This window comes from Symphodus melops (assembly GCF_947650265.1).
Source record: "Symphodus melops genome assembly, chromosome: 16".
In the NCBI taxonomy this organism is placed as follows: domain Eukaryota; kingdom Metazoa; phylum Chordata; class Actinopteri; order Labriformes; family Labridae; genus Symphodus; species Symphodus melops.
In genome coordinates, this window is record NC_136706.1 from 14,315,945 (window position 1) to 14,332,161 (window position 16,217).

At 37.9% G+C, this 16,217-nt stretch overlaps 1 protein-coding gene across 2 annotated transcripts in view; it reads left to right on the forward strand.

Annotated features, from left to right (window-relative positions):
• Positions 1-3,124: 3,124 nt before the first annotated feature.
• epha5 (EPH receptor A5) overlaps positions 3,125-16,217 on the forward strand; it is a 53,348-nt gene continuing 40,255 nt past the window's right edge. For both annotated transcript variants that reach the window (XM_079364005.1, XM_079364006.1), the window contains exons 1-3: positions 3,125-3,477; positions 8,035-8,099; positions 14,179-14,899. In XM_079364005.1, the coding sequence (XP_079220131.1) occupies positions 3,378-3,477; positions 8,035-8,099; positions 14,179-14,899 (886 nt within the window). In that variant the 5' untranslated portion in view covers positions 3,125-3,377. The remainder of the gene's footprint in view (positions 3,478-8,034; positions 8,100-14,178; positions 14,900-16,217) is intronic.

A 16,217-nucleotide genomic window follows, 5' to 3' on the forward strand; every position in this document is an offset into this window, starting at 1 on the left:
GCATTCCCGAAGCTGAGCCCTGACATTGGGACGTTGTCACTGAAGTAGGGGGAGTGGTTTGAGGTTGAATGAAGAAGTGAATGAATGCTTGAAAGAATACCAGTCTTCCTTCTTGAACTTACACTGAGCTCCATTAGAATGATGCTGTACCTCACCTGCTATGAAATGACTAATTTCCTGCCATTAAAAATCATCCTCTTTGGGATACTTTGTGTAAGTAAGTTTTAGTCTTTTTTGCTTTGCAAACGTGAATTTTTCAACTCAAAGGGAAAAAGCAGTTTTACATTTAACTGCGTACAAGTTATATGGATATATACAGAACGTATACTTAAATGTTAACTTTCTGAAAACTAAGAGCTAAAACAATAACAAATGTAATTTTCGGCCATTACAAAGTATTGGGCAAGAGGGCCCACCAAATGAACTGCACTTATTAATGTTCAATCCCCCATGATGAATGGTTGGAGAACTTTGGTGGAAAGAGCATCTAAAAGCATCTGAATTACTGTAATAAGCAGACATTTCTTTGGAGATCAAGACTTTGCAATGTCTCAACATATTGCCACCGCATTTTGGAAAATCCCAGAGTTCTTTACAGCTCAGGCCAGCTGGTCAAGCTCGAAAGCTGATTATTTTGGGGAATGGGGGTGCAGTGTCTGTAAGGGAATTGGTGAGCGGGGGGAGTGTCCATGAAGCCCATATTTGCCTAGGGGTCTGGACACTTTATAAAAATATCTGATCACAATCAAACATTAACAAGTTATACATTATCAGCTTCGAACTTGAGAAAAGCTGTGTTTTTGTAAAAAAAAAAAAAAAAAAGAAACAGTGTAAGCTTTTATATTGTATTACACTTCTAACAATTATGGTGTGTTTGTGTGTGTGACTTACTGGAAGGCAAAGGGGTGTGTGTGTGTGTGTGTGTGTGTGTGTGTGTGTGTGTGTGTGTGTGTATGTGTGTGTGTGTGTGTGTGTGTGTGAGTCTGTGTTCTAGTGACCTAGTCTGACCTTCCTCTCCCATTCCCCCCCTGCTGTCACCAGTGGGCAGAGACAAAATGACAGCTGAATGTTCAGCCTCAAGGTACCATCACAGCTGATTGCACTAAACCAAAAAAATGATTAAATATGGTGCTCACTGCTTTAGTACAAAATATATCCTGTGGGAATGTTTACAACCTGAGAAAAGAAGATAAATGGTTCAAAGTATACATTCAAAGGGCATTCCTATTTCCACTTTTAATTAATTGTAATATGATGAAAATCTGGAAAATATTTGGAGCAAAATATTTTACTCTAAATTCTAAACCAGCCTAGATCTTTTTCTATAACCAAATTGACAATAATCATGTTTTTTTCCCCCATACATTAAAATAGATACCCATAATCACGTGTTAAGACAAATCAACTGAGAAGTATTTCAGCTCTTAAGAACTTCATATCCGCTTTTGATATCACGACCCACAACATTTCTGATTTAGCTCCCATTTGCTTCACCTCAGCTGGCTGCAACACAGGCAACAATGTTAAACATTCAGATACCAAAAGCAGGCTATGATTTTCTGCTCGTCTTCTGGATGTGTATATCGCAACTTTCCTCCTTAAGGTGAGAAAATGTCACTGTTCACAGCCAAAACATTTGAAGGTTTAACAAAAGAGTTTATATTTTGATAGGACTTTTGTTTTTTTGATGTGCCGTTTTCCCACACCCAGCATTATCTTCAATTTAGAGAGTTACTTTAATCCTAATTCTTAAACTGTCAAATCCAATTGAAGAAGATTTTAGAAGTCTACAACCAATATCCCAACATTCACTCATTACCAAAACCAACAAAGAAAACAAACGTGCATGCCCAAAAAAACTAAATAAAAATATAGATCATCAATAGCTGAGTGTAAGCAGACGGTTTGAGGTTTCTTTTTTTGCACCAGCCCTCACAGACATCTTATAGAATTAATCCGACGACACCTTCAGGAGACAACAACAGTTTCTGGCATTCCAGAACCACCTCCACACCCGCTGTCACTGCTGATCAGACCCCTACATGTCTACAATACACAACCGCAACTCTGGCATAACACCTAAAGTCCTGGTTGTGCTTGGCAAACAATGTTTAACATACTGTAAAAGGAGGTCAACATTTTAAATTATTATAATTTTTTTAATGAGGATGCTAAATTTTTTTTAGCACTTGTCTGGCTTGACAAGGAAGACCACAGTAAGGTCAAGGAGGATATCATGGTGTGCTGCCTTCTTGGTTGTGTGAAGACTGTATGAGTGCAAGTATATAAATTCCTCTGCATGCATGTGTTCACACACAAGGTGAGTGGGAGGTGTCAGCAGGGCAATCCACAGGAATATCACCAAGCGATCAACGAATATAATTGCATCAAGGAGAGTGAAATGGAGAATTATAGAAACAGACAAACTGTGAGGATGAGAAACAGACAAATGGTGATGGTGATGGAAAAGGAAAAAATAGAACAGAAATAGAAAAAAAGCCTGAAGAAGAGAAAGCGATAGCATTCAGTAGTTGACGACACATATTTAACCAGAAAGCAGACAAAGAACAAAATTGCCATTTACAGATAGAGTGTAAAGGTTTGGGGTGTGTGCATTTGTGCTGAGGGTGGAAGATTTTGCAATTCATATTTGCACTTCAGAGAGACATACCTTGTATGTTCATTAACATTTGGCCCTTATCTACAATCGTCCTATCTCTATAAACCTTTTATAGCCCCTAACTTAAAATGTTATTGCTCACTGGGGGAGGATAGCTAAGATTCAGGCTACTGAGTAAACTTTCTATGTCAGAGTTACTAACTCCAATGTTCACGCAGTATGGTACAATATGTCATTTGGTTTATCTCCTACAATAGTCATTCTTGATAACACAATATATAATTTCTGACATGAACTGTGCGGAAGGAACAGGGTTGGCAATTTTAAAAAAGGACTTCTTAATAAGCCCTGCTCAGTTCATCAAAGAGTGCTGTAAATGATCCTCAAGAAAGAACAGACGGTATACAAGAAATACAATAACATCAGGAAACGGTAACGGGTGCAGTAATTTTTTATCATGTGAAGAAACGAGTCCCGCAGCACTCACTGGGGTTTACCTGTGGACAATCTACAGTGATTGGAGAGACTTGTGCTTTACTCCGCCCCTCAGCGCGCAGAATGCCTCTCCAAATTCAGAGCGCACACAGCTCCTCAATATCTTCATCTACACCGCCGCTTAGTATGAGCTCTCCTCTCCTAAAGCGGAGGCGTGACGAAACAAATGGTTTCTTTACGGTGTCCTGCTTTATACTGACTAAAGTTACTGTCGTTTAGGACACATCTTCCCCTGTTACCGGTTGTGTTTTCTGGACGCGCCATGCAATCTCGCTGGTGGAGTTTTGGTATTCGTCTGGTGGCGTGGACGTGGATTTGGAGTCTGGCATTGCTTGGAGCGTGGTGCATTCCCGCAAATGAAGGTAAAACGCGCTCAGACAAGCCTTTGGGTCAATGACAGCGTTGCTTGGTACACGACAATGTTTGTTTGGCACTGACAAGTCTGACCGGTTAAAGGTCTGTCTGCCTGTGGTGCCCCAGACCGTGGGTCTCCTTTAGACATGATACACGGCTCCGACAACCTTTGACTGAAAAATGAGGTCGCCTGTTAAATTGATTTGAGGATTTTATTCGCATGATAGCTTCGTCCCCCGAGGCGTTATTACTGAGTTCGGAAGCATAACTCAAAAAAGGACATTTGGATGGAACACGAGTATCTCAAGATATCTAGTCCTTTGAGGACTTATGCGCCGACAGACGCACGGCTCGCTTCTGAAAACACTGTAGGTTACGTTTTCCTTGCAGCGTGTGAGGGCTCATGCAGACTATTGAGTTGACATTCACTTCAAAGCATTTAATGGATTTTTAAAATATAGGGATAAAAGCAAGCCACTGAGATGTTGACGTCCCTGCATTGTTCCACATACCTTCACATATGTATATGATGGAAACGTTGCTTTGGTGTTTCTCTTCATTCCTCATTAATGGGATTACAGATGTGGTCTAGCCTGACTATGTCTCTAAGAACTCATTTTAACGTTAACCGGTGAAGCCTGTTAAAGTGCCTTTAAACAATGCGTTAGGCTATATAGTAGCTTGCAGTAATGTAACTTGGACCATTAACCGTTTTATTTGGTAAATCCATGGGGTTGCACATCGTTAACTAATCTTTTTTTTGTCTCAACTAAACTGGTGCAATTATTGTTCCCACGGTATTGTCCGCAACATTTTAATAGCAGGGGATGAATGCCATTGTTTGAGGCTATTAGAAAGCATTATCCAAGGGAGGCAGCGCATTCATCAACATGCTTATTCTTCACATGACAGATTTATTCGTTCAAAGTCAAGAGTCACAACAGTGGTTCTAAAAGTGTGACCACGGGACATTTAGGGGTCTTGAGTGGTTTGTATTGTGTGTTCAGTCAAGCTCAGCCAAGATACTTTTTATACCCCCCCCCCATAATTAATTAAAAAAAACATGAAAACTAAGAGTTTGGGCATTTATATTGTATAAAATGGAATAAAGTACAACTTATTCTGCAAAAACAAGGTCAGCAGAAAAGTGAAACATTGCCACAAAGTATTTGACAGTCTCGGATTCAGTTTGATCAATTGAAAAAAATAAATGTTATACATATATATTGTATCTTGTTAAAAACAAAGTAAAGGCTTCAAGAATTATACCTCAATAGACGTCTGCGTCATTAGTTTGTGAAACAGATTTGTCTGTTTAAGACATTATTATGGTGTTTGATTGAACACGTCTGGTTAAAAAAAGTATCTAGATAGTAGGAGTCCACATTTTAGACTTTGCTTTTTGTTTGTAAAACAAATGAGTTAATTATGGCAAATGGCTCAGAAGAAATGATGGCTACCTGTATGTCTTGCAGGCCACTGAGTCCTGAGCTACCCAAACTAACATGTAAATGCAACAGTAAATGTGGCAGACACATTTAAGTTCAGCTTCAGAGGCAAATGTGTTAACGAAATTACAAGTTTTACATTCAAATCTTTTGTTTTAGAATTGAGATAAAAGGCATGATTTCATAAAGGGATCAGGGGATCATCAGGCTGTCAGCGCTAATAATCATCATTTACACCTACTCTTCAACATACTTTAAAAACTCTGAGTATCATTGTCAACGCAAGACTTGAAATCACCTTGTTCATTCTCTGGTGATCACTTAAAAAATACATTCTGATCATTGTGACTGCTGAGTGCTTACTTGTTCTGCGTTTTTATCCTTAGAGAGCGTGAGTGAGTGAGAGAGAGAGGGAGAAAGAGGTAACATACCCTTTACCATCTAATTCAGCATCATTTTTCTCTTCTTTATGGCCTAATTAGTTGTCTAATCGCCTCCTAAGGACATCTTTTATTATTCTCTGCAGAGCAGCCGAGAGGTTAAGACTCATTGTGTGTGTGCATGTGTGCACATGTGTGTATAGTGAGGAGAATTGCAGAGTAAGTGTGTCTCTGTGACTGAACTCACCTCAATTGTTTTGCTAACTCCATCTTTTTACTGTTATTGTCAGTTCTTTTGTTGACATTTGGGCAGGCTTGATAAGAGGAACGGCTGTTTGGTAATGCATAGGACTGGATGTGTTTGGAATTATTGCAGTGAACAGCTGGCTTAAGGACAGGGATAGGACATAAAACTTGTCAATGATTGATTGAATCTCGCAATTGAGTTTGCACGTTATGTCTTAAGATTTTAGAAAATGTGTTTGAGGAAACATCGTTTGTTGCTAATGCATTAAACATTGGCAAAAAGGTGTAATTTTATAATGTCAGCACCCAGACAGCTTACTGAAAATGGGTTAGGTAAAATACAGAATAAAGCTTGATGATCCTGGATGCTTTACTAGAGATAAGGAGAAAGTGTTCAACATTTTCTAAACCCAGTTTATACTCCTCCACATTAGTCTTTTACACAGTCCCTGTGTGGAAAGAACAAACATACTAAATCCTGAACATTATTTCCAGTTAATAGAGTCAAATCAAGACCAGTGGGCTCAGCCAGGCATTATTTATGCCCAACAAGACAATAGGCCTTCTAGGAATTGGCATGTATATTTGAATAAAGATTTGATGAGAAAATAACTATCACACTTACGGGAGAAGTTTTAGTTGTTTATCTTGTAAGTCTTCTTACAGTTTCATCCCAATATTTGTCAGTTGAGTGTACCAAGTTGTGGTATGATATGTTAAAGTTGTCTGTCCTTATATTAGTGAAAAGAATAGATGAACCCTTCCTATCAATATTATTTTTAGACTGTGGCTTAAAATGTTCATAAACAGATAAGTGATAAGAGTCAGAAAAGCTCCCATTTACAGTGGGTTCAAAGGTCAATAATGTTGGTATTGATGAGTCAATACAGAATATAGAAAAACAATCATCATGATAACGGTATTATCTTAGGAAGCCATATTTCCCAGCACTTGATGTGTGTATTTAAGTTGTTTCAATTGGTTTTGTAGCAGCAATATACTGTCCTCCTTGTAACATTCACATTGAGATTATGTTGAGATATGAAGCATGCTACTTGAGGTGAATGAAACATTAAAACACGGACATCTCATGAGTCTGGGTGGTGAAGCACACAGAAGAGAATTGTATAGAGATTTTAAAACATGTAACTGATACTACTAAACTTAACAATATGTGACATTTACTCACTGATGACAACCAGCTCCCATTTGCTAAGGTCATAAACCTTGAAGGTGTCATTCATTATTCTTCCTTCTTTATCCCTTTAAGTAGGGGGGAGTATACTTTTTCTATAGGACACATAACAAGCCACATGTTATTAATGATAAGATAAAGACATTTGAACTATGGCTTACGAAAAATTTAACTGTTTTTATGAAGTGTGTGTTATGTCTGGCCAAACTCAATAGATTTTGTAAGCTTTCAGAAGATGGCATGCAATAACAGAAACCGTATGCTCATTGATGTGATATGCTCAAGCCTGTAGAAGTGCTGTTGAGGATTGTTCACACAATGTTGGTGTAGAAGTAAACTGAAAGTAATTTACAACTACAATTGTAGTTTGATTACAGTAATCACTATTGTAAACGGACTTCAAGTTGAACAGAGTTCAACAGAATTATGTGTTGATAATGCATTTGTGACTAAGCAAGTTTGCTGCTTTGAAATTCCCTCCAGATAAATCAAAAAGCTTCACTCTTCGATGCACTTTTGAGACAAATCTGTTTGACTTAGTTCAAGTATTTAGGAATCAAGAGACTCTCATGAGAGTTGTACATGAAAAGACGAAAACATGCTTTGAGACGTGCAATGGTCAGGTAATTGCACTCGACAGCTTTCATCTCAGAGTCTAGAAAGGAAAATTTTATTGAATTTTATGAGCTGAGAGGAGTGTTGGCGAACAAATAAAAACTACAGTTTTTGGTCAACAAGACACACAAATGCGCAATTATACTAAAGAGGTTGAAAAGATAATAGCCACCATTCTATACCCAACATTCAGGCAGCGTCCGCATTTATATCAACTCCTGTGCATTAAGTCATTTTTAAACTTTAAAATGAATATGCACAAAAATACACCTTTCAAATTGAAACATCTTTTTAAACCATTGATATATAAAACGTATAGAACTTTTTATTATTTTTCAGCCAATAAGGAGTACACTGTCACTGCCAAAAAAAAAAAAAAAAACTGTCTTAGATTTAGTAATAAAAGCAATCAATGTATTAATAAATTTTTTCTGTAGAATGGGAGACACGATTTTGCACATTTCAAAAACTCACATTTGTGTCTTCATAGCAACCCCCCTTTTTGGGATTCACCTTCATCTACTTGACTATGGCTTCAAATGAATCATTATTGCACATTACAAAAGTATTCGAAGAAGGAAAACAGAATGAGCAAAAATCAGTGCTGTACTGTTTTGTTTCAGAGCCTTGATTGGTTGTTTGTCTATGCTAAGGACTTCCCCTGTTTTCATTCCTTAACAGTGAACCTGCTGGATTCTCGCTCTGTGATGGGAGACCTGGGATGGGTGGCCTATCCTAAGAATGGGGTGAGTTATGATCAATCCTTAAATGTTGGGTTGGAAGATAGCTTAATCTTTAAATTGTCAATGATGAAAGTGACTTTGTTTATTGATTAGTTGTCGTCTTGGACACATATAGTTCGGGTAGGCTATATAATATGTGTATTTAGTTTTTGTTAATGCATGTGATGGAATAATTAAGCTTGTGGTAAACTAAGTGTATTAAAAAACACAATGAAATACATCTAAAAAAACTAAATAAAAATGGGTGTCCATCTAAAAATGACCTTAATAGCACATTGAAGGAGTTGAGGTGGTCACTTCTGTATAAGAACACCAATAACTTAATGATTTTTGCACTCGAGACTGTTTTAACCCAGAATGAAGGTCATTTTATTTCCAGGAATTCTCAGTTCATTATTAGGATAAATTAAATTCATGAATAAGACATTGAAAGCCACCATGGAATATTATTCTCAAGCCAGCAAATCGAGTTTCCACTACCAAGCATTCCCAGGGGGAGAAACGAGTTAGAAGATTTCCTGGAATTGAAAAATACTTTTCAGTAGGGTTAAACAGTATATTGTAATGAATAAAAGGAATTAATACAAACAAACATTACACTAAGTCTGAAGCTGAATCTTTCATAGGGTATACAAATAAATCCCCATCCTCCAGGGGATTGATAGTGCTGTAGTTTGATTAAAAATGAATTCATTTGTGTATCTATTTGATCCACATGTAAAATCTCTTCTATCATTATCACTCCTGTTGGCAAATATGCTGCTTTACACAACGGACTAAATAGTGCTGACCATAAAGTATTTCTCGGCGCTGGGTATTCAAATCACGACACATTCCGTGGCTATATGAAGATGGGTAAGATAGTGCTGACAAAAGCCGCTGTATGCACAATCCTATTAATGAAGACGTGATTATTGTGTGTGGTTTATACAATGCAACTGCATAAATAACTAAGTAACTTGTGGTAGAAGCTGGGAGAAAAAAACAAAAGATGTGATAAGAATATGTAAGGATCTCATACACCCTTGACACCCTTTCTTATTAACGGCTATGTTTTTTTTTTAAAGCACGGGATTATGTGATTAAATGTTCCTTTTTTCCCCTTAATGAACTAATTGCCTGGTGAAATTTCAAACCTGTTTCAACAAACAATGGTCTCCATGTTTGGCATTTTAAACCACAGGCGTTTTTGTTGATGGCTATTTTAATTCCTCTCTATATGACAGAGCCTGTATAGAGGGCCTGAAAGGGTATGCTTGCATATTTTCCACACACACTTAGTAACATCAGTATTTGTTGGCTAAGTAAGATGTTTAGGCAACACTAGAGTTTATTTTTTTTATGTTCCAGGTGGTTTGTTTCATCCCTCGTACCCCTCCTCCGCCCACCTTCATTCCCTTCACTATGTCCCCTCTCCATCTGCTTTTTTTTCTGACTCAGTTCTAATCAGTGTTATTTCTTTACTCGGCATCTACTGAACTCTCCCTCTCCTTGTCCTCTTATTTTCTCCTTGTCATCTTGCGCAGTGAGGTACATATGTGAACAGCCAGGTCAGGAGAATATCTTGAGCAGTCCTTGTTAGAGCCCGAAATGTAATAACTGGTCGAAAATGTAAAAACTTTTTGCGGTTATTACATTATGGGGCAGGCAATATATTTTTCTCCTAACATTGTATCAACTTGTTACATTTTGTGCTAAAAGTTACATCATTTTGGGCTCAGCATTTTTTACATTATCGTCCAGTTATTGCATTTTGGGTAGTTGTTACATTTTGTGCTCCAACCGTCCCTCCTGAAATTTTGTAGATATTTTCAGGAGTACAAATTTGAAAATGGCTTAAAAAGATAGTATCAAACACTCAACGAAAAGCCCAACTGAAAATCCACCATACGAGGGCAAAATAAAAGGAGCCACGAGGACAATATATAGGCATACATTAACACAAGAAAGATTGACAACAAAATGCCACCAGAGGGAATGTTCAAAAACACAGGTAAACAATGGGCAGTCAAAGTGGAGGGAAAACTATGGGGAGAAATTAGTGTATTTCTATATCTTTAATTGCTCAACTTAAATAATTTAATTAAACTTCAAAATTCAAATCACATAATTTGAACTAATCTGATTGTAAAACAGCATAATTTGAAATTGAATATAACACTTTGAAACTGAATTCAGATATACTTGAAACTATATATATATATATATATATATATATATATAGCATTCAAAAATTTAAGACACTTTATTGAAACTTTTAAAGTGGTTGTTTATCTACCAAGGCTGATAGATTGAACTATTGGTGGTAACACTGTTGCACATGTTTAAATACCTGCAACAGTAGTTATTGTTTTACAAAGATCTATAATATGGCAGAGAATAACATTAGAAACACTCAAGAGCAGTACAACTAAATTAAAGAATAAAGAAACACAAGAACTACTTAAAAACAGGAAACACTCAAAATAAGAATTTGAACTTTAGAATACAACATAGGCAATTCAGAAACATGAGGTAAGGAAAAGATAAGTGAAAGTAAAATATATGTGAACAATGAAAATTTATAATAAAAACACTTCATACTTTGATGTTTACAGCTCATCAGCAGATACACATTTTCCATACAACAGAACTGTACAATTTAGGTGATTAAATTGACAGAGAAGAGAAGAAAAGATCATGGTAAAAATAAGAAAGGTGCAAGAATAGGAAAAATAGGGGAGGGAAGCAGATATTGGGGACAAGAGGATGACAGTAAGTCAAGCTTTGAGTGAAGAGGTAACATTAAGTAGGGGGGATGTGGTTGAACAGTGTTTCTGGGTTAGACTTAAAATTGGATAACTAAAGAAAGAATAGAGGACATACATAACTGGAAATTTATAATAGATTCGGCAGTAACACAAGGCACAAGAAGGGGGATGTTAGAGATTGAGATGGAGGTAGAAAAGGTGGGGAAATGACTTAGAAGGTTGCCGTTTTAAGTGTCCCATATTTGCTTTTTCTGGTTTTATATACTCTTTGTTGTGTTTTCCAGGTGTCTTGTGTATGTGCAAAAATTCAAATTCCATGGAAATGCAGCTTTTCCTACCTCCTCCTGTTGGCAGTAACAGTAGCTGCATGTGACACTTGGTCCCTAGCCTCCCATTGAAAATGGGTTTGTGACTTCACAAACCCATGATGTCACTGATCCCAGCCCATTGGCTCATTGTAGCAAGCACACATTTGGTTGGCTCGATTTGCTGTAGCTGGTTGTTCGTCTTTTAATGTCTCTTCTGTGAAGGTCTAACTGGTTCTAACAAGTTCTAACTGTGTCTTTCAAATTTGAGAGAAAAATAGGTTGTTTGAACTGCATTAAAGAAGGTAGATGCAGTCAAGATATTACTATTCCAAAGTCACCATTTTGCCCACTCGCTGTAATTTGGGTGGTCTTGACCCTGTAGTGTTAGTATGTAGCTTAAAGCTTAACATTTAACCTAATGGGGCCTAATGCCTAACACCATGTACAGTAGCCTTTAAGAACTCTTTCAGACAGGCACTTGAACTTCTCTAAGAGCAGCTCCTTCTAAGAGAACTGTGCCTTTCGACAGAATCTGTCTCATCTTCTTGAATACGTTTCCTTCACTTAAGAATTAATCCTGCTACATAATCTTATTTTAAACATAAATTATTTCCACTGAAAAATTTAATGATGAGTAATTTTATTTAATGGAACATACAAAGCAAAGATTAGCATTGCATTTTTGGAAGCGTTTCTTTTATTGTTCATATCATGGGGTATTTACATTTTAATTGATCATCAAGATGTATTACACAACATTGATAATCAAACCCTGTTAGAGCTGCAGAGTTGGAGGAAATTCAGTTAGAAACGACATTTTAAAACAAATACTGAACCCATCTGGTTCCAAGAAGGAGTACTAGAGAGGATTGTCTATTGAACTCCTTGTTGTGCTCGCAATTATGGTTTGGTTTTGTATCTGTTTGCATGCATGTCTGTAAATACACGGGTGTGTGCATACATGTATGTATATTTGTGTGATAGTGTTTGTGTTAAGCTGTTTAAATCTCAGAACAGGCTGGTGGATCTGTGTGATCTAACCATTAAGAGGCTTAATGTCTGCACTGGGACTGACTGAAGTCTGGGAAGAGAGAGACTCGGCTCAAACAAGCATACAAAGATCAAATATGAGAACCTTTTATTAGCAGTTACTTTTGTTCTTAAACTGTCAGCTCTAAAAAATCCCTTTTTTGTTTTCAAACTTCAGTCTGTCCTGTGAAAGTCAGGTGCACAAATAAACACAATTATAGAAGCCATAGGACAAAGAACTTATTTTTTTTTACAATATAACGCATAATGCTAATAAACCTTTTTAAAATGTCTGTATGCATTTACAATTCTGAACTGGATAATGATAACGAAAATGTGAAAAGGCAGAGAAAAAACACTATTTGAAAAAAGACAGAGAAAAAAAGAAAAAGACAGAAGGTTGTTCACAACTGCTACAGAAAGCATTGACTAATACTATTAAGCTATAACACCAGATCATAGTCTAGTCCCTCTGGCCATATTATGGTGACATGATGAAGCGCCTGTATTAGCCACGGGAGAGTGCTAGTGATGCAGATAATAGTCACATCCCTAGAGACCTGCAGAGGAAATTAATGCTGCTGTCTGACACTCAAATAGGCATGGATGCAGATACTAACACACAAGCATGCATATAAAGACACGCCTTAACACTGACAGAATAATTTACATATACACACACAGATGTAGGCAGGATTGGATACACACACACTCACTACAGTAGTCCTTCGTACAAGAGGCCACCTTAAAGTGCATGTTAATTTCTTCATCTGCTGACAAGAACCCCTGCCCAGTAAAGGCATATGTACCCTCTAAAACTATCTCGTCTCTCTGTCTGTTGCTAAAGGAGACAATGAGGTGGAAGGGATGGGGATTATACACGCACCCGCAGTTTGACACCATACTCATCCAGTAAGCTGGGGGTGTCAAACTTAAGGCTCACGCGCCAAAACCAGCCCAACAGCAGGTTTCATCTGAGAAGTTTTAGGAAGAAGGGGGACATTTTGAAAACATTTTTGAGATTTTCATAAATTAATTGTTTTTTATAATACATAATTTAACCCAATTGTAATTTTGTTTTTTTGTTGTTTTTTTAAAAAAATTTGTTGACATGAATAATTTGAGTCGACGCAATACCCCAAACAGCTAGATTGTCCCACACTCTAGTCCAGTGGTTGCAGTAATGCAGTTTCACCGTGTGCTCATCCTGATTGTCTACAGTTTTGTTCACACTCCTAACAAGTTATTTTACTGTCTTGACTGATGTGAAACACTGCATGTTAATGCTTTCTTTTTAGACTGAGCCACAAAGAGCAGATCGTGGAGCTAGAAAACAACTCCTCTCTGTCATGCATGTACATATGTTCTGGACACCTGAGTTTAGCATCTGGCATCTCTGGACTTATTTAACCTCTTATTATAGTAATATATAGGAATATTGGGCAAATATTGAACTTTGTACTATTGTACTACCATGTCTGTCTAACTTTTTACTTTTTTACATGGTAATTTAACGTCACATAATGACACAAGCAGTTGTAACATGATGTTAGCAGTTCTGTCTTTACCCATTGTGTATCTGAACTTTGTTTGTTTTGATGGCTCTTTAATAGTTTTTTGATCACTCAGTTCTCTTATTACCTCGAGGATGGGAACCACCATCTTAATAGTTCTGTGTAACAGTCAAAAGATGCTGGAATATCAATGCTTTTAATCCAATGTCACACGTAATCTGTCCAAGAAGATGATCGAGGAACAACTTTTATTTTATTTTATTTTTTACAATAACAGCTATGAAAACATGCTTTTTTAAAAAGAATGATTTCATGCTTACTGACATAAATGCTAAAGACGTTGACAAAAGTAATGGAACTGCATGATTTTTAATCCGTCACTGTCCAATCCAGCTCTATTTTTCTGTTATCAAAGGTCACCAGTTTTTCTTTTTTTTTTTCTCTTTACTTAATAACCAAATTTTATCTTTTCTTGTCTTAGTGGGAGGAGATTGGGGAAGTAGATGAGGACTATGCGCCGATCCACACCTACCAAGTGTGCCGAGTCATGGAGCAGAACCAGAATAACTGGCTCCATACCAACTGGATTCTAACTGAGGGAGCTCAGAGGGTCTTCATTGAGCTTAAGTTCACTCTACGAGACTGCAACAGCCTTCCTGGGGGCGTGGGGACCTGCAAAGAGACGTTCAATATGTATTACTACGAAACAGACGGGGATGAGGATGAAATGGAGTATGGAGAAATGAGAGATGGAACAGGGATGACAGAAGAGGAGGACCGGGCAATGAAGGAGAGTAGATACATTAAAATTGACACAATAGCAGCCGATGAGAGCTTTACTGAGCTGGACCTGGGGGATCGTGTGATGAAGCTCAACACTGAAGTACGGGATTTAGGTCCTTTGACACGGAAAGGTTTCTACCTGGCGTTTCAGGATTTGGGGGCCTGCATTGCTTTAGTGTCAGTACGTGTTTTCTACAAACGCTGCCCGTTTCTGGTAAAGAGCTTGGCTGAGTTTCCAGGCACCATCCCAGGTTCAGAGGCCTCACAGCTGGTGGAAGTGGTGGGACACTGTGTCAACAACTCCCTGCCTTTGTATGAGCCTCCCAGGATGCATTGCAGCACTGAGGGAGAATGGCTGGTACCTATCGGGAAGTGTGTGTGCCAGCCAGGATTTGAGGAAATTAATGGATCATGTCAAGGTAAGAGGAGAAAGTAGGTAAATGGAATAACACTTAATCAATGATTGATCCATTGATCACTACATTCATGTGAGAATTCCTTCATCCTAAATCATCACTGTTCACATTTCTTGGTTTGTGCTTGGGTTTCCTGTCTTTTGCCATCTTCACCCTATTTGTGTATTTTTATATCCATGCCTGTGTTTGTTTTTAGTATTGTGTGCTTGTGTGTGCGCTTGGGTGTGTTTAGTCTTTTAGTGTTTTTTGACTGTTTGTGTGTTTCTCCCTTCCTTAGTGGAGGGTATTCCCCCGAGCCCTGCAGCACTTTGCTGCTCAACAGACTCTGCTCTTCTCTGACTCAAGCCCAAACATTCCCATTGCTGACCTTAACTGCCTTTTCTACAGGCACACAGTGCATACGCTGGCCCTTTCTGGTAAAGAGCTTGGCCCGAGTTTCCAGGTTCAGAGGGCTCGCAGCTGCCTATTTTTGTTCTTCTACAATCTTCTCCAATCTTTCCCTGTGCTGTTCTTAAATGACTTTTTAAATTGCACTATGGAGTCTACCTGTATCACCCAAAAGCCACTGTGAATGGAATGGAAATATTTCAGAAATAGTTTACAGTAGAGTTATTAAAGTAAACCTGCCACATAGAAAATTAGCACAGCAGTCCAAACTCAAAACATAGGAGAGAGCTGACTCCACCCCCTCCTCCCTAAAGTCGATGCCCAAGCAGGTTGTCATGTCAGCTTAAGTGTTTGGCCAGCTCTGTATTGGTCTGCATCTTTTTTTTTTCTGCACTCAGTGGAAGCTGCTTAATATGAGAACGTTGACAGCATTAACAATACATCCTGACGTGTTGAAACCACTCTCTTTTTCTCTTCTTGACTTCATCTGTCACATCCTCTTCCTCTGAGCTTCAGTCATTGTATCAAATTGTTTGAGAGGCAGCTTAACTGACTTAATTTTATTACTGGAGGCATCTGTGTCAACTAGTGTTTTAAAGTCATTAGCACATCTAGCAAGGTGACCTCGGCCCGCTGCCAAAGTTACCTATACTGCAGTAAACAGGCATTCAGGATGCTGTACATGGGAGATCCTCCCAGTTAAAAGTTATTGTGCTAGTAAATCCACCTTTGAAACTATTGTATTAATTTGGAAAAGTTACTTATTGTTGCATTAATTGGTAAATGTATTGATGTCTTTTTTTATAATTTGTTCATTGCTGACCAATCAGATCAGACTTGGCACACATGGGGAACCTTCTTCATATCTTTGTGGGGGAGTCTCAGTGATAGAAATACAGGCAGATGAGAGAGCCTGGATGGAGTGGCAGTACAT